The sequence below is a fragment of the Chroicocephalus ridibundus genome, chromosome 20 (assembly GCF_963924245.1).
Source record: "Chroicocephalus ridibundus chromosome 20, bChrRid1.1, whole genome shotgun sequence".
Taxonomy (NCBI): domain Eukaryota; kingdom Metazoa; phylum Chordata; class Aves; order Charadriiformes; family Laridae; genus Chroicocephalus; species Chroicocephalus ridibundus.
The window spans coordinates 1,967,764-1,990,522 of record NC_086303.1 but is presented as its reverse complement, the minus strand read 5'-3'; the positions used below and the strand labels follow the sequence as shown (position 1 = coordinate 1,990,522).

At 56.7% G+C, this 22,759-nt stretch overlaps 2 protein-coding genes across 2 annotated transcripts in view; one reads left to right on the top strand and one right to left on the bottom strand.

Moving 5' to 3' along the window:
• The first annotated feature begins 814 nt into the window (after nucleotides 1–814).
• Nucleotides 815–12,200, top strand: GNAT2 (G protein subunit alpha transducin 2). Its single transcript, XM_063356284.1, has 9 exons — nucleotides 815–1,048; nucleotides 2,523–2,565; nucleotides 2,876–3,017; nucleotides 3,196–3,353; nucleotides 4,678–4,806; nucleotides 5,312–5,441; nucleotides 7,201–7,354; nucleotides 7,842–8,047; nucleotides 11,836–12,200. Exons 1-8 carry the CDS (start codon nucleotides 931–933, stop codon nucleotides 8,030–8,032), a joined length of 1,065 nt encoding a protein of 354 aa, XP_063212354.1. The 5' UTR covers nucleotides 815–930; the 3' UTR covers nucleotides 8,033–8,047; nucleotides 11,836–12,200.
• Nucleotides 12,201–12,306: 106 nt separating this feature from the next.
• The window catches only part of GNAI3 (G protein subunit alpha i3), a 38,031-nt gene continuing 27,578 nt past the window's right edge, over nucleotides 12,307–22,759 (bottom strand). The window contains exons 5-9 of the mRNA XM_063356283.1: nucleotides 18,784–18,912; nucleotides 16,128–16,257; nucleotides 14,828–14,981; nucleotides 13,816–14,029; nucleotides 12,307–13,698 (exon numbers count right to left, since the gene is read on the bottom strand). Coding sequence (XP_063212353.1) covers nucleotides 13,839–14,029; nucleotides 14,828–14,981; nucleotides 16,128–16,257; nucleotides 18,784–18,912 — 604 coding nt within the window. The 3' untranslated portion in view covers nucleotides 12,307–13,698; nucleotides 13,816–13,838. The remainder of the gene's footprint in view (nucleotides 13,699–13,815; nucleotides 14,030–14,827; nucleotides 14,982–16,127; nucleotides 16,258–18,783; nucleotides 18,913–22,759) is intronic.

Sequence of the window (22,759 nt, the reverse complement as noted above, 5' to 3'; positions counted from 1 at the left end):
TGGGGTGACCCTGGGGTCCTGCTGAGGTGGGGAGGAGGGTGCTGGGCTGGGGGGCGGGGGGGTGGGGGGGATGCTGAGCCCGGGGGGGGGGCAGGAAGAAGAGGAGGAGGAGGAGGAGGAAGGCTGAGCCCATTAAAGAGCTTAGGTGGCAGGAGGGCGAGGGGCGGCACCCAGCAGGATTAGGGGGCTCGTTACCCACCCCGGGGTAATTAGCTCCCTTCTCCCCCCCCCCCTTCCCCCCCCCCCCCAGGGAGGAATCCCCCAGCGCCAACGTCCCCCCACAGCTCCCGGTGAGGGGCGGGGGGACACGACGCAACACACCAGCCGTGGGGGGGGTGGGGGGTGTGACCCCATCCCCAGCGCCAACATGGGGGGGGGACACGCAGCTCCACGGCCACCGGGGTGCCCCAAAGCCACGTAACCCCCCTGCGCCACCCCAGGGGACACGGGGTGTCCCGTCCCCCGCGGCAGGGGGTGACACCCACCTGCCCCCTTACGTAAAGCCCTGCGCCCACCTCCCCGAGGGCGCTCCCCCCCCATATATATATATATATATATATATTTATTTATTTTTTTATTCTCCTGAGCCCTAATCTTTGCCGTCTTGGGCTAATTGGATTTCCTGGGTCACATGGTGAGATAAAAAAGTCCCCAAATCCCACGCTCCGAAAAAAACCCAGGTTATCCATGGGGAATTAAGGGAGAGAGCGGGGGGACAGCCGGGCCGCCAGCACCCACCCAGCTCTCGCCTGCCCGTGGTGGGGCACCCCAACGTCGGGTACCCGGCTCGGCCTTTCGGGGCTTCTCTTTCTCCTCCCGTCACCCACCGCCCGCCCCCGGGGTGCGCGCGCCGTTCCCCGCGGAGAGCTGGAAGAGCCTGGGGACCTAGCGGAGCTCGAGGCGTTAGAGGAGGAGGAGGAAGACGAGGCCATGGGGAGCGGGGCCAGCGCCGAGGACAAAGAGATGGCCAAGAGGTCCAAGGAGCTGGAGAAGAAGCTCCAGGAGGACGCGGATAAGGAGGCCAAGACGGTCAAGTTGCTCTTGCTTGGTAAGGGTGGAGGGGGTGTCCCCAGGGAGGATGCGGGGGGGGTGTGGTGGTGTCCCCCTGTCCCCACGGGGCGTTGGGGACATCGCCGGTGCTGGGGGGATGCGGCTGGTGGGGACAGGGAGGGGGCAAGAGCAACCAGGGAGAGGGGACGGGGACAGGGGCGGAGATGGGGAGGTGGGTGGAGATGGGGACAGGGAACGGGACAGGGAACGGGACAGGGAATGGGGACAGGGAATGGGGACAGGGAATGGGGATGGAGATGGGGACAGGGAACGGGACAGGGAACGGGGATGGAGATGGGGACAGGGAACGGGACAGGGAACGGGGATGGAGATGGGGAGGTGGATGGAGATGGGGAGGTGGGTGGAGATGGGGACAGGGAACGGGACAGGGAACGGGACAGGGAACGGGACAGGGAACGGGACAGGGAATGGGGATAGAGATGGGGAGGGGGATGGAGATGGGGACAGGGAACAGGACAGGGAACGGGGCTGGAGATGGGGACAGGGAACGGGACAGGGAATGGTGATGGAGATGGGGACAGGGAACGGGACAGGGAACGGGACAGGGAAGGGGGATGGAGATGGAGAGGAGATGATGGAGAGATGAGGGAGATGGAGATGGGGACAGGCAGCTCCCACTCCCACCAGCTCCTCCTGTTCTCCCTTTCTTCATCCCAAGGAGAGCCCCTTCCCTGCAGCTCGTTAGCCCTCATTAGCAAACGAGTCGTCATGAGCCAGTTGAGGTTGTCCCGCCAGCTGGATGTCCCCCCCGGGGGTGTGCCTGGGAAGAGCCGGCGGTGGCATTGGCTCTTGGTGGCAACTAGATGGGTGGCAGGGACAAAGGGGACAGCGTGGGGATGGGGAAGGGACCAGGACACCGGGTCCCACCTGGGCCAGGCTGTGTGTGGGGGGGGGGTCACCGAGATGCCAGAGAGCTCCTGCCACCAGCACCCCCAAACCCCGCCGCTGGGCAGGGGACGGGAGGGGACAGTCCCTCGAGGGACCCCCCGCACCCCGCTGGGGCATGGGGGGCGACCCCACGGGGAGGCATCGGGGCCCCGCGGGGCAGGGACCGGCGGCGGGGGCTTAGCCAGGTGGGGGGGGGTTGGGGGTCAAGGCGATTAGCACCCTAATTCTAAGCAGCTTCCTGTGCTGCCCTAAGCCGCTTACGGCACCGAAGCCATCGCCGACGGTGGCCGCGGCGGGCGGGAGGCGTGGGACCCCGGGGGACAGGCAGCCCGGCGGGTCCCCGCCACCCCTGGGGGTCCCCGAGGTGTGGCGCGGCACCGGGTGACAGGAGGTGGGGAGGGGACGACGGCAGCGGTGGGAGGAGGCCAAGCTGGGTGGCTGGAGTGGAGGGAAAGAGGGTCCCTGCGTGGTGCCTGTCACTGTGGCGTCAGGCCTGGGGTCTGTCCCACCCTGGCCAGCACTGACGTGTGTGTCCCGTCCCCCCCCCCCGCCTCCTTTTCCAGGGGCTGGAGAGTCGGGCAAGAGCACCATCGTCAAGCAGATGAAGTGAGTACCAGGCACCCAAATTGGGGGGGGGAGGGGGGGGGGTGTCACCCAACCCCTGGACACCCCCAGTTGGGGCACAGCGGGTGGCAGAACACACCCCCCCACACCCCCCCCACACCACACCCCCCACAGTGTCATGCTGGTGGTGGCACCTTGCTGGTTCCCGGGGTGGGGTGATGCTGGGAGGGAAGGAGGGGGCACCTCAGGGTGGCGGAGCTCGGGGCTGAGGCCGCCGTGTCCGTCTGTCCCCCGTCCCGTGTCCCTCTGTCCCCCGTCACATGTTCCCCCCCCCCGCCCCTTCCCTCCCCAGGATCATCCACCAGGATGGCTACACGCCGGAGGAGTGCATGGAGTTCAAGGCCATCATCTACGGCAACATCCTGCAGTCCATCCTGGCCATCATCCGCGCCATGTCCACGCTGGGCATCGACTACGCCGAGTCGTCCCACGCGGTCAGTCGGGGCGGTTGTCCCCGTCCCTTTGTGTCGTGTCCCCCCCCCCCGCGGCCCCCGCCAACCGAGGGGCCAGGGACCCCCCGGAGCTGGGGTCTGTAACGACCTGTCTTTGCCCGGCCCCGGGGGCTTTTTTGAGGGGACGGGTGGGACGGTGGCGAAGGGGTCCCTCTTGCAGGATGACGGCCGGCAGCTCTTCAACCTGGCCGACTCCATCGAGGAGGGGACCATGCCCCCCGAGCTGGTCGACTGCATCAAGAAGCTGTGGAAGGACGGGGGGGTGCAGGCGTGCTTCGACCGCGCCGCCGAGTACCAGCTCAACGACTCGGCCGCGTAGTGAGTGGGGTCACCAGCACGAGGAGGGGGGACAAGGAGGTGTCTGGGAACCCCGCCCCCCCCGGCTGCTCATTGCCATCTGTCACCCAGCCTGGCAAAATCGATGCACTCCCTGAGCCCAGGAATACCCCGGGACCACCGTCCTCCATCCCACCAGCACCATCCTCCATCCCACCAGTGGTGTCCTCTATCCCACTGGGGCCATCCTCCATCCCACAAGTGCCATCCTCTATCCAACTGGGGCCATCTTCCATCCCACCAGGGCCACCCCCCACCCCCCCAGTACCATTCTCCATGCCACTGGGGCCGTCCTCCATCCCACCGATGACATCCTCCATCCCACCAGTGCCATCCTCCATCCCACCAGTGCCATTCTCCATCCCACCAGGACCATTCTCCATCCCACCAGTGCCATCCTCCATCCCACCAGGACCATTCCCCATCCCACCAGGACCATTCTCCATCCCACCAGTGCCACCATCCATCCCACCAGAGCCACCCTCCATCTCACCAGTGCCACCCTCCATCCCACCAGTGCCATTCTCCATCCCACCAGTGCCATTCTCCATCCCACCAGGACCATTCTCCATCCCACCAGTGCCATCCTCCATCCCACCAGGACCATTCCCCATCCCACCAGGACCATTCTCCATCCCACCAGTGCCACCATCCATCCCACCAGAGCCACCCTCCATCTCACCAGTGCCACCATCCATCCCACCAGTGCCATTCTCCATCCCACCAGTGCCATTCTCCATCCCACCAGGACCATTCTCCATCCCACCAGTGCCATCCTCCATCCCACCAGGACCATTCCCCATCCCACCAGGACCATTCTCCATCCCACCAGTGCCACCATCCATCCCACCAGAGCCACCCTCCGTCTCACCAGTGCCACCATCCATCCCACCAGAGCCACCCTCCATCCCACCAGGGCCATCCTCCATCCCACCAGGGCCATTCTCCATCCCACCAGTGCCACCATCCATCCCACCAGAGCCACCCTCCATCCCACCAGGGCCATTCTCCATCCCACCAGTGCCACCATCCATCCCACCAGGGCCATCCTCCATCCCACCAGGGCCATCCTCCATCCCACCGGGACCATCCTCCATCCCACCAGCGCCGGTGGGCTGTAGCCCCCCACCATTGCCCCCCCTGCCCAGTGTCCCTGCAGCCCCCAGCTCCCCCAGGAACGGCCCTGCCTTGGAGTCCCGGCATTTGGCAGAGCTCAGCCCCCCAACCATGCCCAAAAAGCCGGCGGGGGAGGATGTGGGCAGCCCCGTGGCAATGGGTCACGTCCACTCCCGTCCCCCCCCCGCAGTTACCTGAACCAGCTGGACAGGATCACGGCCCCCGGGTACCTCCCCAACGAGCAGGACGTGCTGCGATCCCGAGTGAAGACCACGGGCATCATCGAGACCAAGTTCTCCGTCAAAGACCTGAATTTCAGGTGGGTGGGTGGCCCCTCTGTGACCCCCACCGCCTCCGCCCGGGAGAAGAGAAGGCTCCGGGGAGACCTTCCAGCCCCTTCCAGTCCCTCAAGGGGCTCCAGGAAAGCTGGGGAGGGACTCTGGAGCAGGGAGGGGAGCCATGGGACGAGGGGGAAGGGGTTTAAATGGAAAGAGGGGAGATTGAGATGAGATCTGGGGAAGAAATTCTTGGCTGTGAGGGTGGTGAGCCCCTGGCCCAGGTTGCCCAGAGAGGTGGTCAATGTCTCGGCCCTGGAACCATTGAAGGCCAAGTTGGATGGGGCTTTGAGCTTTGACTTGGAAGACGTCCCTGCTCATGGCAAGGGGTTGGACTTGGTGGCCTTTAGAAGTCCCTTCCACCCCAAACCATTCTACGGTGGGTCACCGTATCCCCGCCGCCGCCAAGGACAGGGTGCTGGGACCGTCCCGCGGTGGGTGGCAGGACCAGACGCGTCACCTCCCGCCCCGTCCTTGTCCCCTCCCCAGGATGTTCGACGTGGGAGGGCAGAGATCGGAGCGCAAGAAGTGGATCCACTGCTTCGAGGGGGTGACCTGCATCATCTTCTGCGGGGCGCTGAGCGCCTACGACATGGTGCTGGTGGAGGACGACGAAGTGGTGGGTCGGGGTCCAGGGGGTGCCTCGGGGGAGAGGAGCCGGGTGCTCTGGGGAGGTGGGGGGGTGGGTTACAGAAGGAGGGAACCCCTCAACCCAGTGGTGGTTGATGGTTTGGGTGATGCAGGGAAGGGGTGGGAGACGCGGGACGGAGCTGGCTCCCGCCCAGTTGCACCCAGTCGACCTGTCAGCGCTTCTTCTGGGGCACGAACAGCCCCACTGAGATGAAACGTGGGTCGTGGGGCCGGGGTTCTGCCCTCCCCGCTGCCCACCAGGAAACCCCCCGGGTCCTTCCGAGCAGCCGGGGGCGAAGAGGTCCCAACACCGACCTCATCCCGAGAGCCACCGTCCCGCTGGGGAACGTTCCCGGATGCAGGAAAACCGCCCCGAGGGAACCCTGAAGGGGAGGAAGAGAGACGTGAAATGATCTCGATGAAGGAAAATGCGGCCCAGAGGCACCTCGTGCCTGGCTGTGCCCCCCCCCCAAACCCGGGGCGGGCAGAAAAGCAGCGATAAGGGGTGGCTTTCACACCCCACACCCCCCCCCCCCTTAGCGAGCGGCAGCGGTGACGGGGGGAAGGACGGCAGGAGGTCACCGAGCAAAGCACCTGCGGGCACCCGGTGAGGGATGCTGCGGGGAAAAGCAGCTCCGAGGGTGGAATTCGGGAGAGGAGGAACACCGAGAGCCCCCGGACGGGTCATTTCTCGGAAGAATTGAGGGATGCGGAGGAGGCGAGCGGGAGAAGCAGCCGCCTGCCCGCTCCCCTGCCCAAGGCACCGGGGCGAAGCGTCCTTGTCGGCATCTCCCACAGCGGCCGGTCCCACGAACGCTCCTTGGTCCTCCGGCTTCCAAATGGCTTCACCGGGAGCTGGGATTGGGATCCGGCACCTCCGGGGCTGGCTTGCCGGGGCCGGGCAAGGAGAACTCAGCCCTCCCTCAGCCCCGAAGAATCGGCGCATGTAAGGCACGCGGGGGGGGGAAAGAGAGAGCATCTTTCCAGCGAAGCCCTCGGCAGAGGTTTCCCCGGCGCAGGATGGGGCAGGATTTGGCCAATGGGAGGACGGAAAAGGCAAAACCATCGTCCCCGACCCCCCTGGAGGACCCTCCTGCTGCCACCCAAAGGTGGAGGAGATCCACCTTCCATCAGCAGAGCAACACCCCGGCTCGGCTGGAGCCTTCTCCTCCTGAGGCTGCCCCGGCAGCAAACTCCAAACTGCCCGTCTGCTTTAAAACCGGAGATATTTTTTTCCCTTTTCCTCGCGCTTTTCCCAAGCCGGAGGGAACGGCCGAGGGGAGGGGGCCCGCCATCCAGCAACAGCATCCCGCAGCACGGCCCGGATCGGGGCCAGGGGGGGGACGGACACGGCACCTTCCATCAGCCCTGGGAAGGGCCGCGAGGTTTCCCCGCATCATTTTCCCACCGCGAGCCCTTCGTTTCCGAGCTTCCCAGAAAGGTGCCGGGAGGGATGGGAGCATCGGAGCTGCTTAACTCCGCTCCCCGTCCTCGGCATGGCCGGGATTCCTCCGGATCGCTTGCGCCGCGGCTTTTCGGACGGGGACGAGGGATGCTCGGCGCGGGCAGGGGACAGGCGGCTGTGACGATCCCCGGCAGGACGGGGAAAAGTTCTCGTCTTGGGAATCCGGGGGGTGGGGGGGTGGGAATGGGGGGGGGGGGTATTTTGGTGGGGGGGGGAGCTAAAAGGGGTTTTAAGTTCTTTCCGCGGCCGATACTCCGTGCCAACGCTCCCGCTCTGTTCGCAGAACCGCATGCACGAATCCCTGCACCTCTTCAACAGTATATGCAACCACAAGTTCTTCGCCGCCACCTCCATCATCCTCTTCCTCAACAAGAAGGACCTGTTCGAGGAAAAGATCAAGAAGGTCCATCTCAGCATCTGCTTCCCCGATTACGACGGTGAGTGGGGCCGGTTCCCCCCCGCCTCCAGGCGCCCCCCCCCCCACCTCCAAGACCACGGGCTCCGGCGGGGAGTCGCGTGGTCCCAGCACCTGGGGGTTGGGTTGTACCGCGATGAAGTCAAATCCCTGGAAGCTGGGGCAGAGGAGAGGGCTGACGTGGCCACGGGAAGGCGTTTGGAAGGATCGAAATGGGATCAAATGGCTTTTTTGGGGGGGTTCGTTGTTTTTTTTTTGACAAAAATGGCTTTGCCGGGCGCAGTTGCCACCCAGCCCTCCTCCTCTGGAGGAGGAGGAGGAGGAGGAAGAGGAAGATTTCAGATTTAGCCCTCAAAACCAAGCCTTCAGCATCCCCGAACCCTCGCCCAGCGGCTGACGGTCGTCTCCCAGGGGGATCGTCTCCCAGGGGGAGCGGCTCAGCTCCGGCAGCTGTTTATTTCTCCCCCCCCACCCCCACCCCCCCCCCCCCTTCCCGGGGTCCCCGGCAGGTCCCAACACGTTCGAAGACGCGGGAAATTACATCAAGACCCAGTTCCTGGATCTCAACATGCGGAAGGACGTGAAGGAGATCTACAGCCACATGACCTGTGCCACAGACACGCAGAACGTCAAGTTCGTCTTCGACGCCGTCACGGATGTCATCATCAAAGAGAACCTCAAGGACTGCGGCCTCTTCTGAGCAGCTGGGAGGCAGGTACCCGCCAAACGGTTATTGAACCGCCAAAAAAAAAAAAGAGGCTGGGGTTGTTTTGTCTTTTTTTTTTTTTTTTTTGGGGGGTGGGGGGTCGGGGGGGGGGGAAGGGGGGATGAGGATGGGACGGGAGGTGGGACACCCCAGGCTTCGCCAGCAAAGGGCGGGTTTCCATTCCAGGGTCCGGAAATCTCCTCCCCGCGGAGGGGAGGATGCGCTGGGATTAGCGAGGATGGGGGTTCGGGGGGGGTCCCACCAGCGCCAGGGTGGAGGCAGGGGGGGGGTCAGCACCCTCCTGAGAGCCCCAGAGGCCGGGGGGGGGGTGGGGGGGGGTTCGGCGCCTCCCCCAGCAGCCTGGGCTCAGCCCAGTGATCCTTCCCAACTGGTTTTCTCGGGCTGCTTTCACACCCTGGTTTTGGGGGGGGGGACGGGGACGGGGACAGGGACTGGAGGGGGGGGAGAGAGCTGGAAAGAGCAGATTCCAGCCCAAATTACCGCACCCGAGCGAGATTTTTTTTAATTTTTTTTTTTATCTCAGGGCCTGCTGTTGCCCCAACGGTCACTGGTGCCCCTCCAGTTCGCAAACTTGGGGGGGGGGGCTGGTTTCCAGCCCCCCGTGGTGGGGAGAAGGCACGGGGTGTGTGTGTGTGGGGGGTCCCACGCCCCGCTCTGCCTCCCTCGGCCTTTTCGCACCTTGATAAAGGTTTAATTAGGGTTTAAAATTAATTCTTAACGCCTGCCTTTGCCCCCGAGCCTAAGCAGTGGGGAGGAGAATTTCGTTGTGTGTGTCCCCCCCCCAACAAACCTTCTCCCCCAGCCCCCAGCCGGGTCGGACGCTTTTGGGTTTCAGGGGACCTCGAGGGCTTCTCTTGTCCCTGAACGCGAATAGGAAATGATAGAAAATATTAAGGAAAAAAATGAAATAATAAATAATAAAGCAGGCGGGATCCCCGCGGGCAGCGGCAGGATGCGGGGGGGGGGACACACACGGACGGACCCCCTGGGCCACCAGCTCGGCATCGTGCCCTGGCCAAAGCCGTTTTCCCAGCGGAGCCCGGGGCAGCCCGCGATGGAAAACCGGCTTCTGGAATCAAGGGAAAATTGGAAATGGGCGGGGGGGGGGGGGGGCAAGGTAGCTGGGGGGGGTGCTGCCTCCTCCCAAGCCAGCAGCGGGGCTTCGGCATTAAGGGAAATACTCGGGATTTTGCCGCCGCCTGGCTCAGAGCGTTAAAGGCGGCGGAATTTTTTCCGGGGCGCCCAAAGTGGCGCCATGAAAATTCGTTTCTCTAAACGTTTAACACCCACCCCACCCCCCCCCCCCCATTTTCTTTCTTCCTTCCCCGCCAGAAGAAGAGGAAAAACGTTGACTTTCACAGCGCCGTTCTGCTGAGCAGAGCCAAAAGGATTAACCAAAAAAAAAAAATAATATTCAAGTTCCTCGGACCCCACTTTTTTTTTTTTTTTTTTTTTTCTATGACCTGCCCAACCCCAACCTCCTCCTTTCGAGCCCAAAAATAGGAAGGGGCTGAAGCTGAACTTCCTGCTCCCTTGCGTGGCCATTTCCTCTTTTCTTTATTTTTTTTTTTGGAAAAAAAAAAAAAAAAAAAAGCAAAGAAAGAAATCCCCGCTCTCTGCAGCGCGTTCCGAAGGAGACGCGGAGCGGTTTGACACCGAAGAGCGTCACGGCAGCCGGGAAAACCGGTGTCGAGCCAACGCACAGCTCCCCCCCCCCGCCCCGCTTCCTTCCCTTTTATCATAATTAATTTTACCAAATTCATCAAATTTGGTAAAATTAATGGGGGGGGGGGGAAGGCGGAGGCCGGGTTACCCACGAGTCGCTCCCGGGAGCCGACCTCGAGTCCTTTAGGCAGGAGAAATTCATTTTTTTTAGGTGTTTTTTTTGGTTTTTTTTTTTTTTTGGTGTGATTTGAGTGAATTTCTCTCCAGAGCACCACTTTGTGGGGGGGGGTGGGGGGGGGCAAGCGAAGGTAGGAGCAGGCGGGAGCACGCCGGCGTTCGGCTCAATCCCGCCCAGGGAAGAGGAATGGGTTGGATTAAAGAGGAAATGGTTACGAGAAAGATTTTCCTTCTGCTCTTTAGAGCTGCGTTTGCTCCTTTAACCGTTTGTAAATAAACCTCCGCTGGCCCCGTAGCCAAGTCCCGCGGCCTCTCGCCGCGCAGCTCACCTCGCCGGCTCCCTTGCGCTGTAGGAAAAACCCCAAATAAAAAGAAATACGCATGACGCGGGTGTCTTCTCATTTCTCCCACCTCCCTTGCTCCGCCACGACCGTTCCCGAGCCCCCTTCCTGGGTCCGAGAGCTTGGATCGAGGAATATTTTATATTTGAGAGCTTAGATCAAGGAATATTTTATATTTGAGGGCTTGGATCAAGGAATATTTTACCTCTGAGGGCTTGGATCAAGGAATATTTTATATCCGAGAGCTTGGATCGAGGGATATTTTATATTCCAGAGCTTGGATCGAGGAATACTTTATATTTGAGAGCTTAGATCGAGGAATATTTTAGATTCGAGAGCTTGGATCGAGGAATATTTTATATTTGAGGGCTTAGATCGAGGAATATTTTACATCTGAGGGCTTGGATCAAGGAATATTTTAGATTCGAGAGCTTGGATCAAGGAATATTTTATATTTGAGGGCTTAGATCGAGGAATATTTTATGTTCGAGAGCTTGGATCGAGGAATATTTTATATTTGAGGGCTTGGATCGAGGAATATTTCATATTCCAGAGCTTGGATCGAGGAATACTTTATATTTGAGGGCTTGGATCGAGGAATATTTTATATCCGAGAGCTTGGATTGAGGAATATTTTATATTTGAGGGCTTAGATCGAGGAATATTTTATATTTGAGGGCTTGGATCAAGGAATATTTCATATTCCAGAGCTTGGATCGAGGAATACTTTATATTTGAGGGCTTAGATCGAGGAATATTTTATGTTCGAGAGCTTGGATCGAGGAATATTTTATATTTGAGGGCTTAGACCAAGGAATATTTTATATCTGAGGGCTTGGATCGAGGAATATTTTATATTCGAGAGCTTGGATCAAGGAATATTTTAGATTCGAGAGCTTGGATCAAGGAATATTTTATGTTCGAGAGCTTGGATTGAGGAATATTTTATATTTGAGGGCTTAGACCAAGGAATATTTTATATCTGAGGGCTTGGATCGAGGAATATTTTATATTCCAGAGCTTGGATCGAGGAATATTTTGCATCTGAGGGCTTGAATGGAGGAATATCTCCCATTCTCTGCATTCATTCCGCCCGCGCATCGGCCACCGAGACCCACCGGTGGCCCACGGGGAGGGGAGAGGGGCCCACCGCCCTCCCGCCGGGCACCCGGTAGGGACGGAGCCACAGGTGCCAGGTGCCACCGGGCCACCACCAACCGGAAAAAAAAAAAAAAAAAAGGCCTTGCCAGGCAAAACCCCCTGGCACCTGGGCGAGAGAAAGCCCAAACCTCGCGGGGCCAGGCTCTACTGCGGCTCCAGCATCCATCGGGGAGCAATTAATTACCGGGGACGGTGGCATCAATTTGTTTCAAGGGCGAATGAGCCCCCGCCTTAGGGTGAAGCTGCAGCAGAGCCCCAGGGCTGGCTAAAAGGGAACTGTCGGGGCCCGCGGGCAGAGCCGGAGGCGGCTTGGGAAAGCTTCCCCGAAGAGAAACACGCTCCCCGGAGCTGCCGAGCGTGGCAGCGGCTACGGGGTAGCCATGGAGAGCACCCACAAAACAGCCCCGGAATATTCTCATTTTGTATTTCCAGGCAAGCGGCTCCGAAAAGGGGTGACATCTACAGCACGTAAGGGCATCCGAAGCCGTCATTTCCTTCCCCCCGGCCCCAGGTTGAAAGGAGGCAGGGAGACTCCGGCTATAAATAAGCAGTAAAACTACGCATCTGCCAATAATCCTGACGAACGACTGGACGCCGGCCGTCTTCCATGCGGGCAACGCAAGCCGAGCCTTTTGGGAGGGGAGGAACTGGCTGCAAGGGAGAGCACCGACAGGCGTGAAAAGCGCGAGGGACCTTCCCGTCCCGTTAATTCCATGCCTTTCCCCCCCCAAAAGGGCTTGGAATCGCACCCCTTTTCCCAGCAAAACGCTTGGAATCGCACCCCTTTTCCCACCAAAGCCATCTACCTTCCTTCCCCTGCGAAGCACAGAAAGTGTGTGTGTGTGGGGAGCGGGAACGACAACAAAAAAAAATAATAAATTAAGAATAAAGTAGAGAAAAGGCTCAAGTGTTTAACTCACCATTTTAATACTGCCAACAACTAGAACAGATCGAAACTGTACACGTGACAAAGGGGGAAGAGAAGAGTCTGGATGCGATGGGGTCAGCGAAGGAATGTTCCCGACGGGTTATGAAGGTTATTGGGGTCAAAACGGTGGCAAAGGGGGATTTGGCACCACATATACAAAGTAAAGGCATGCTCGTGGCTACAGGCTAGGAGTCTCGGAACAGAAAAGGCCGCGGTCAATGCAGAACAAGGTGCACCCTTTACAGGGAGGGGAAAAAAATAGTAATAAAATAAAGAAAAAAAATCGCCCACCGGTTTAGACCAAAAATGCACACGTACACACACAAAAAATTAATATGGAAGTGGTTGAGGGAGTAGCTCCGTAGCAGCACGCGTTTCCCGGCCCCGGCGGAGCTCGGCATTGAATTTCTCCGAGCGAGCGCCGCAGCCCCGGGTAGGCGGTCGCTGGCTTGGACGCGGCCCCCCGCCGAAGGAAGCTCCGTTGGGATAGCGGCATAAACCAGGTTCGCCCCTAACCATAAGCTAAAAAAAAAAACCAAAAAAAAAAAACCCCAACAAAATAAAAAAAAAAAAAAAAAAAAAAGACTCGCTGGTCCCGCTGCAGAAGCTTCTGGGAGCAGGATGGGAACAAATCAGACAGCAGATAAAAGCCGAAGCTATCGCCGTTAAGAGCTCTAAGGATCCTTTAAGTTGCAGAAATATTAAATCCTGACCATACCAAGTGTTAAAAACAAAGAGTTCCTGCTAAGAGGAATACTTTCTGCATGATCTGGTCACATGTGCATAGTTAAGTGATTATTTTTCTGTTGTTTGTCGTTTCTTTTTTTTTTTTTTCCTTTTTTATTTTTTTTTTTTATTTTTAAAACAAGATCCATTGGCAAAGGAAGAAATAAAATTTAGTAAAGTTACACCAGTTTTCTCGATGGAAAAAAAAAAAACACACACCCAAAAAAAAAAAAAAACCAACACAAAACCCCAAACCAACCCTTAAAAACCAGACGAGTGGTGGCTTGTTAACCGAAGAAAAGAGAGAAAAAGCTACATATGGAAGGTCTGGAATCCAGCACCTCAAAACTTCACAACAGCTTTACACATCGGAGGTCACGCCATCCAAACGACGCCAGGATGATCTAGTCACACTAACAGTTGTTCCAGCTCGACCTAACTTCGCCATCCCATTAATAAAAATTAATAAAATAATAATAATAAAAAAAAAAAAGGTCCCTAATACAGAAGATTGTGCTAAAGAATGCAACGGTTCCGCATGCTGTTTTGCGTTTTTTCCCCTGGTCCTCTTTTCATGCTTGCAGCCGTCCCCCCGCCAGGCAGCAAAGAGTCTGCTCCTCAAAAACGCCGCATCTTAAAAACTTGAAAGGGAAGAAAAGGGTGAGGATTAGCCCCACGCGAGAGGCAAAACCCCGGCGGACAACCCTTAAAAAAAAAAAAAAACCCACAAAAAACCACCCCGAGCGGCTCAGCTTTACCTTCTTCCCGCGCCCCGTCCTTCTCAATAGAGCCCGCATTCCTTCAGGTTGTTTTTAATGATAACATCCGTAACGGCGTCGAAGACAAACTGCACGTTCTTGGTGTCGGTGGCGCAGGTGAAGTGCGTGTAGATCTCCTTGGTGTCTTTTCTCCGGTTCAGATCTTCAAACTGACACTGGATGTAGGCAGCTGCTTCCTCGTACGTGTTGGAGCCTGAAAAAAAAAGAGAAGATCCCTTACTTCGGCCAGCGGTTGACGGCAGAGAGATCTTTTAAGTACATATTAAGCCGCTTGGAACCATCTGCCTTATCCAGCTCCAAATCCAAATCCACCGTTAACCCCTTCTTGTAAATCTGAAGTCTATTCCCAGCTTCTGGTCCGTGACCTTGGACGAGTCACTCTCGCGACTCACCGACCGCTCCCCGCTCCAGCCCGGAGAGCGCAAGAAGGGAACATTTACGCTTCGTGCTAGAAACACACAGTCGGGTCAGAAGGGCGACAAGCGCCAGGAATAAGGAGGTTTGGAAGAAGGAGAGTTTGTTTCAAACATCTAAACGCCTCCAGCGGCGCCGAGGCGAAGCACCGCGTCCGCACGGGACGGGCTGCGAAAAACGCTCTCGCTGAAACCCAGGGTGGAAAACTGCCATACACCAGGACGTGGAGAAGTTTCCCAGGTTCTGAAATTGAAGTTAAATGAAAGGAATTGTCCTAATAACAGGCGGGAAACCGTTGAGCGACCTTGAATCGCTGGAGCGCGACACTTTGCTATTTGTATTTCAGGCCATAAAACGCCTGGAAAAAAGCGGTTCTGAACCACGAGCACGGAGTTATCAGCAAACTGGAGAGCCCAAAGATGCTGCCCAAGAGCCAGAGCTAAGGGAAGGGAGGGGGAAAAAAAAAAAAAAAAAAAAAGAGATAAGGCTTTTAATTATCCTAGATTGTGCGGGCTTTAACTGACTCATTCCTGGCCCCGGTGACAAATCAAAGGCAGTTTCAGGAGCCCGGCCTTACCTGTGTACTCGGGATAGCAGATCGTCAGCGGGCTTTTCTTAATCTTTTCCTCAAACAGGTCTTTCTTGTTCAAGAAGAGAATGATGGATGTGTCTGTAAACCATTTGTTGTTACAAATGCTGTCAAACAGTTTCATACTCTCATGCATCCGGTTCTGGAAAAAGCAAAGGAGAAGGGTGGCAATGTGTCATTCCAGAGTCATTAGGGGAGGGGACAGAGAGGCTTTGTGCAAAGGCCAGAGCAAAGAGCTGAGTGTCCCCGACACATCCTCACTGCCACTCCGTCAGGAAGGGCAGGGACACAACCCCCGAGCAGGGGACAGGTCGCCTCCTCACCCTCGAACTCCCCCAAGGACGCGCGCGCTCCTCCAGGGAGGGACTCACACGCAGGAAGACAACTCACAGCACCTCCCCGGAAAAAAAAAATCTGGAGAAAAATCTCACATCTGCATTATGGTCGAGGGTGTTGGTGGAGGAGAAGCTCCACACGCCATGGCAACGTGCGCTGGCAGCCCAGAAACCCCCCCGCAGCCTGGGCTGCATCCCCAGCAGCGTGGGCAGCAGGGCGAGGGGGGGATTCTGCCCCTCTGCTCCGCTCTGGGAGACCCCCCTGCAGTGCTGCCTCCAGCGCTGGGGCACCAACAGCAGAAGGAGACGGAGCTGTTGGAGCGGGGCCGGAGGAGGCCCCGGAGCTGCTGGGAGGGCTGGAGCCCCTCTGCTGTGGGGACAGGCTGAGAGAGCTGGGGGGGTTCAGCCTGGAGAAGAGAAGGCTCCGGGGAGACCTTCCAGCCCCTTCCAGTCCCTCAAGGGGCTCCAGGAAAGCTGGGGAGGGACTTGGGATCAGGGAGGGGAGCCATGGGGCGAGGGGGGATGGCTTCAAATGGAAAAAGGGGAGATTTCGATGAGATCCGAGGAAGAAATTCTTTGCTGTGAGGGCGGTGAGCCCCTGGACCAGGTTGCCCAGAGAAGCTGTGGCTGCCCCATCCCTGGAGGGGTTCAAGGCCAGGTTGGACGGGGCTTGGAGCAACCTGGGCTGGTGGGAGGTGTCCCTGCCCAGGGCAGGGGGTGCCACTGGCTGGGCTTTAAGGTCCCTTCCAACCCAAACCCTTCTGTGATTCTATGATTCTGTTTATCAGTTTCTGGGACAAGGCACCGCAGGCTGCTTGCAAGGAAGTGCTCATCTTCACAGCCCTCGAAGAACTGGAAGAAGAGGAGCAAGCCGGAGGCACACCCTCCCCCTGATTCCACCTTCCTTCTACAGCGCCGTGCAGGCAGGCACTGGTAACTCCTCCATAACATACCATTTCCTCGTCCTCGGCCAAGACGAGGTCGTAATCGCTGAGGGCCACGCAGAAAATAATCGCTGTCACGCCTTCGAAGCAGTGGATCCACTTCTTGCGCTCCGACCGTTGGCCACCAACATCAAACATCCTGGGAGAGGCAGGAGAACCATCTCAGAAGCTGTGGAGACCTCCCTCCCCGGCCACCACGTAAGGGGACGGAGGAGGTTCCGGTAAGGACTCTCAAACAAGCAGGATTTGGGGGGGGAAAACACGCAGACAGCCCGCCATCGGCTCCGAGCCCTCCCTTTCTCAGCGGAGCGTCCACTGGATTTTCAAGTTCTTTTCTTTAGAGCGGTTTCAGCAGGAAGAACTCAACGTTAGCTACGCGGCTCTCCAGAAGTCTGCTGATTCACCGGGGCACGCTCTGTCTCCCATCGCCTTAGCAACAATCCATTTGCTCGACTGGACTCCAAACACCTACTCACAGTCAGCCCTTCCAGTTCGTTTACACCGGGCGTCTGACAGAGCGTTATCTGGAACACACTACCTGCGCCCTACCGCCGGCACCCAGAAAAACAAAAAAAGTTAATGGGGTGAAGAAAGAGGTTTCATGTATTAAAAAAATAAATAAATTAAAAAAATCTGAAGTTTAAAAGGCTGCAGAGCTGCTCATGGTATTTCTGTCAATAAAAAAAAAAAAAAACTAAAAATGCGTCTCCGACGGTTACAACCCTCTGCTCACCACGGGATTTGGACGAGGAGCGGGATTGCCCGGGATGTCCTGATGGACTGTGCCTTAATTAAAATCAAGCCAGACGCAAGTCGATATCCAAGAGCTATGAAAATCATAAGCATTGATTTGGTATCAGAGCAAACAGGCAGAAAGGAGAGAAACCGCCCAGGGTGGGCCAAAAGCCACGCGATTTAACGATGCCAAACAAGGCAGGCAGAAGTGCCGTTCAGCTAAATCCCGACTTCTGTTTAAGGTAAACCGTCCCCGCGGACGGCGGGAGGAAAGATGAAAATCTCCGGGAGGATACGGGCTATTGACTGTGCTCGTCTCACCTGCCATCGCTCTCCGCTCTTAGCGCGGAGACACGCGGAAAGGAACGGCTTCCCTGACAACTCCGCTTGGCCAAGCTCATCCAAATTCGAGTCACGGTTCTACCGAGGCTGCCCCGGCCCCTTATTATTAATGGCTGAGATTTAACATCAAGGCTTCCGTCGCGGGAAAGATGGCAGCTTCGGGATTTAAGATGGATTAATGCTTTCCTTTGTGCAGCAAATCCCTCCGAGAGACGAGACGCCTCGTGTCTCGGGCTCTGCACATGATCAATGACTCCGGGACGGGCTGGGGAAAGAGCGATTCCCCCCTCTTTGCACAGTGGGGGGGGGGGGAGGCAACGCCTCCGAGCGCGCAGCCATTTCCCTTGAAAAGAAGGGTTCTAACCATTAAACGCAACCCGCCCGCTACCTCCAGCTCACTCCTCCATTAGTCAGACGCGATGATTTTGAGAAGCGCATCACACGCTGCAGCTGGAAACGCTAATCCTAATACATCACGACGGAAGACAAGTTTTTTTCCTCCCCCCCCTGGACGAACCAGAAGCCACGTAAATAGCTCGGTGACGCAAAGCGTTTAGGCGTTTTGGTTAAAACGGCCTGTAAGTTAAGACAGTTCAGAAGCCAAAATGCTCCCGGTTCTCCCCAGAAAAGCGTGCAAACGGATCAGATTCTACAAGCAACTCTTGGGTTTTTGCTCATGGCTCTTTCAAACCGTTTTCAAACACAAGCTAAAAAATAAGCAAACAAAGGTTTAAAGGCTCTGAGCAACACAGAGTTGAAAAGAGTGACACAGATGAAGGAACTCGCCCAAGAGAGGGGCTGCGTTTTCCTACATCCACGTTACAGGAGAGGAATGCCCACCCTGCGGGGCTCTGGGCTGTTTGTCAGGAGCCCGCCCGGGATCCAAAGCCAGGATCTAACGAGGATTTTCTAACGAACGGATCGAGAGCAGGGAGGGGGAGAGCTAAACTGCAGGCGAGCAGCCGCTACGAGGTTAGAGGGAGCTCCATTAGCGATACGTAAAGGGACACTGCCAAGACCAGGCTCGATACCTGAGCCCTGCAGGGACTGAATTTAGACGGCGGGGAGGATGGGGAAGTCCCATCCCCGGCGGTGTCACGCCACGGCAGATGGTCCCCGTCAGGTTTTCTGCGCACCCTGGTCCTGCTGGGCAGCGAGCGTCAGTCACCACAGTCATCTACAGCCTCCAGAGCCGAGCCTGCGACTGCAGGGAGAGCTCTGACCTCCCGCTTCACAGGAAGGGGTTAAATTTAAACTCAAAATCCAGGAGTCAGTGTCCTTTTAGTATTTTTTCTTTTTTTTGGGGGGTGGGGTGGGGGGGGGTGGGATCCTGTAAACAAGCAGTCAGTACCTGTGTCTGCGATTCCAACATAAAAGCAGCTGAAAAGAACAGAAGAAGGCAAATAAAAGTCAAACCGGTCTCTCCGGTGAGCGGTGCCAGTAGAGAGAGAGGGAGCGTAACGGAGGCGAGGAGGACAGTTAAAAACAGGGCAAGAGGTTTGGCAGCGCAGGTGTGGGACCCACCACCACCACCACGCACCGCAGAAATCCCCGCAGTCCACGGGGCCAAGCGCTGCCCTTCACTTACTTGAAGTACAGGTCCTTGAAGGTGAAGTGAGTTTCCACGATGCCGGTCGTTTTAACTCTGGTCCGCAGAACATCCTGCTGAGTCGGGATATAGGTCGGCTGGGATATTCTATCCAAGTCATTCAGGTAACTAAACCAGAAGAGACAACACAAGACGGGCTTTTTTTAGTCTCGCTTGCTGGCCATGAATCTTTTATGAACTGCAGAAGAAAGTCATCACGGAATTTATTCATCAGCTTCAGGTAGGACAGACCTCGAACGCGCAGCAAACAAAGCCCTGTCCCCAAGGGTTGATTTCGTGGGGTGTATTTTCAACCCCCTCCCCACACGACCTTGCCGCATGTGCCGGGTAGAGTTCGGCTCACTGGGGAAAACGAAGCCTGATAAGGAGCCAGCACGAGAAGCGCTGCTGATGCCGAAGCCACGCCAAGACTGGTATCTCTTGGGGCAATTCAAAGCAGTCAAGGTCTTTCGCATCAAAGCGCCAGGCAATAAATCCAGCGGCTCGCTTTTAAAGGGCAAGGGTACGGCAAATGAAGCAGGAGGAAAGAATTAAGCGTCAAGAACTACCCCCAGAACAAATTCCTTTAGCAACAGCAAACTAACACGGTCCTCGCCGGCTCCCCGACGGCACGGCCGCCCGAGGAAGCCGTTTCTCCGCAGCACCGAGGCAAGGCACCCATCGAGACCCCAACTAACTCCAGCTACAGCAGATTCCCTTTGAAGTCCGGCTCTCCGGCACGTAACTCAAGAAGTACACATCATTTCCCGCAGCGTCACAAGTCCCGCTCCAGCCAGCGACACCTCTCAGCTCATTTTTCCTGTTAAGGGGAAGGCGACTGCCTCCTGCTTCCGCAAAGGAGACGAGGATCGCTCCGTTGGGAAGGGACGGGCCACGTCTTTATCAGGAGCAGTTTTTAATCAATACAGCACTGTGTAACTGTGAGATTTTTAGTGGCACAACCGGTGTAATAAACCCTGCCCTCCCAGACAAACGTTTTTATCACAGATCCGTTGCCAGCCAGGGATCGCTCCTTCCCATGCACCTGAAAGCTGCGCCACCAACCCCGAATTTCCACTCGCCTTCCTCACCGAGCAGGCCACGTACTGAGTGACGTCTCCCTCCTCCATCGGCTTCAGCCTCTCCTCTGGCTAGGATTGCCAGTGTATTTGCAGAGCGCTGACCTATTTTCCCAGCCCCAAAAAGAATGCAGCCTACCTGCCAGCCTCCCGCCCGCGCTCGCCCGGCGCCGCGGGGCTTTGCTCAAAGACCTGGTATCCCGTGCGAGCCGTTTTAGCCCAGAAAGGGCCAGCTCCTCTCATTCCTCTCTCCTGTTCAGCGGGATGACCCCTTTGTGAAACGCTCTTCCGCCAGAAACGCGCCACCCAAAACTTATCCTTGGGGCCAGCTTTAGTTTCAGCTTAGCGAAACAGAATTTGGAAGGTACTTAACCTTCATTAGGCTTCAGTTAAGAAATATTTCTACTGAGGAAATAACGTGCTCAGATTCCCCCCCCCAGCTCTTTCCTACCAGTACGAGTTTAACCGGGATACGGCGGTTCAAAAGCCGATGGGAGTCCTACCTAAGACCTGAGCCAGCAACTCCCAACAGCTTGGCTTTGCTACAGGTCGCACAGCTGCCCCGAATCACTGCAGTGACAAATGTGCCAGCCGAAGCTGTAAAACATCTGCTCCTAATTGCCGGCTTTCAGCGGCAGAAGTTCGGGCAGGGAAACCGGTGTAATTCCTACTTCAGGCTTTTCAGGCAGGCAGCGAGGAGGGAACGGAGCCAGGCAAGTCCCACCAAAACAGATCGCAAAGTGCCACTCTTGAACCTTGGCACGTCCGGCAGGGGAACAAGGTGGAGCAGATTAAGCTCTATCCGCAAGCTGCCTTAAAAAAATAAAAAAAAAAAGCTTTGCCAGATTAATTCCAGGGAGATTCCAAGGGCAAATAAATACCAGATCCCATAGAAACACCTGAACGGTTGGAGGAGGCAGCACAGGGGATTTCTCGGGAGCGGCCCAAGCGCTTGCTGGCTCCTCCAGCCCTCCTCGCCTCGCCGGAGGCGGCTGGCTTTGTGGGCACCCACCAAACCCAGGCTGCAGAGCCCAGCCTGCGCCGACTCCCACTTGTTTCCCCTCTACGGATTTAGTAGAACTTGAATAAAAACTGGAAAAACAACCACGGTCTGAGACTCGTGGTTTCGAGCGACTCATAACCCGCGGCTTGCCACAGTCCGTCTGAAAGTCTAAAGATGTTCCTCCCAAATATTGTTTCGGGAACTGAAAACGTACACCTTACTGAATCTTTCTCTGTCCCACGCAGTTTGAAGCCCCTTTTCACGATCTCCTTCGCCACCCGGCTTCCTTCAGCCGCTGAACTCACCACGCACGCATCCCTGGTGTTTACGGAGCCAGCTTCAACGCCACCTTGCAAACACCAGCTTGCAAAAAGTCTCTTTGGTTTTGTCTCCCTTCTTATTTTCACCCTTAAAACGAGGGCTCCAGTATAAAAAAAAAAAAAAAGCTGACCAAGCGCCTGCAGGGCAACTTGTGTTTGTCGTAGTGACTGTTGTGGTTTTGGCCAAATCGGCCAATGGCCGGCGACAGATGCTCCCCCCGAGCCTCTCGTGCACGGAGAGGAGGAGGAGAGATAAAGAGAGATTTCCGAGTTTAGAAGAAACTAAACTACTTTAAGGAAATATTAATAATAAAATAAAAAGGAAAATAATGAAATAGATACAGTATATACAAAACTGTATCAAGCTCCCAGGATGACGTCACCGGCAGGCACTGGGGGAGCCCCAGACTGGACTCAGCGGCGGGTGGGAACTGGGTTCCAGAGCTGGAGTCAGGAACACACGGATGGGGATCAAAGGCAGACGAACAGACGGGGTCCTCCTCGGACGTCAGCCGTTGAAGGAAGAGACCGACCCTTTAATCCCTCAGCTTTTACACCGAGCGTGGGGCAGATGGGATGGAACACCCCTGTTGGTCAGTTTGGGGTCACCTCTCCTGTCCGCTCCTCCCAAAGGTGGGACCCCTCTAGGCTTTTCCGCTTCCGACCCTCTAACGGGGCAAATAACGAAATTAGCTGACCTCGGTTGTTACAGCAATAAGTGTAAGCAAGAGCCTCTCTGCGTACCATCCCTTGGCACAAACCGTAGACACTGGCCGTATCACTCTGAACGGACCCTTTCAGACACGACACGCTGTTAGTTTCAGAGGGTTAGAAGAGGCCTAGCTAAGAAATAAAATTACTGAACAGAAAGTTGGTTCTGTTTTACCTCAAACCAGGACAGTGACCCTCCCAGCCTTCCCAGGCCATCCTGGTGCCGGTTCAACACCTGCGTGTGCAAGGATGGCTACTTCCAGTCCCACCAGAACAACCTGCCAGTTCCAGGGTGGTCCCATCTCACGCTGCTCTAAGAAACGCTGATGGCAGGAGAGGGACGTTCTGAAGCTTTGAGTTGGTGAAGATAACGGAGTTCTTCCCCTCCTCCACACGCTCATGCCAACCCTGGAATGGTATTTTCCTAACAAATTCAGTCATGTTTCCTTTTAGCGCCGGCAAGAATGCTTTCAAGGCCAAAAAAGGGCTCTGAAAGATTCATACAAAGCGTTTATTATGAACGGCAGGCCGGGCTCCGGGAAGGAGGGGCTGCCACCATCTCGCCCCAAGGCAGAGCCGCAGACAAAAAGGCCAGCCTTCGCCAGGGAGAGGGGAGAAGGCGGCAGAAAAGATGCGGGTCCGGCACCCAGGCGGGTCCGAGATTTGCAGCCACCAAACACCAGGCTTTCCAGAAACATTATCACAAGCCCCTGCGCCACCCTGAAAACGCAAACGGTGCTCTTCCCGCATGGGCTGCCAGCTCATACAGAATTAATCGCCCAAAGCCGAGTCTTCCCGCAGCAGGAAGAAAGCAGGAGAAACCTATATTTAAGAAATGCGTTGTTTTTGCAGAAATCTGCCTC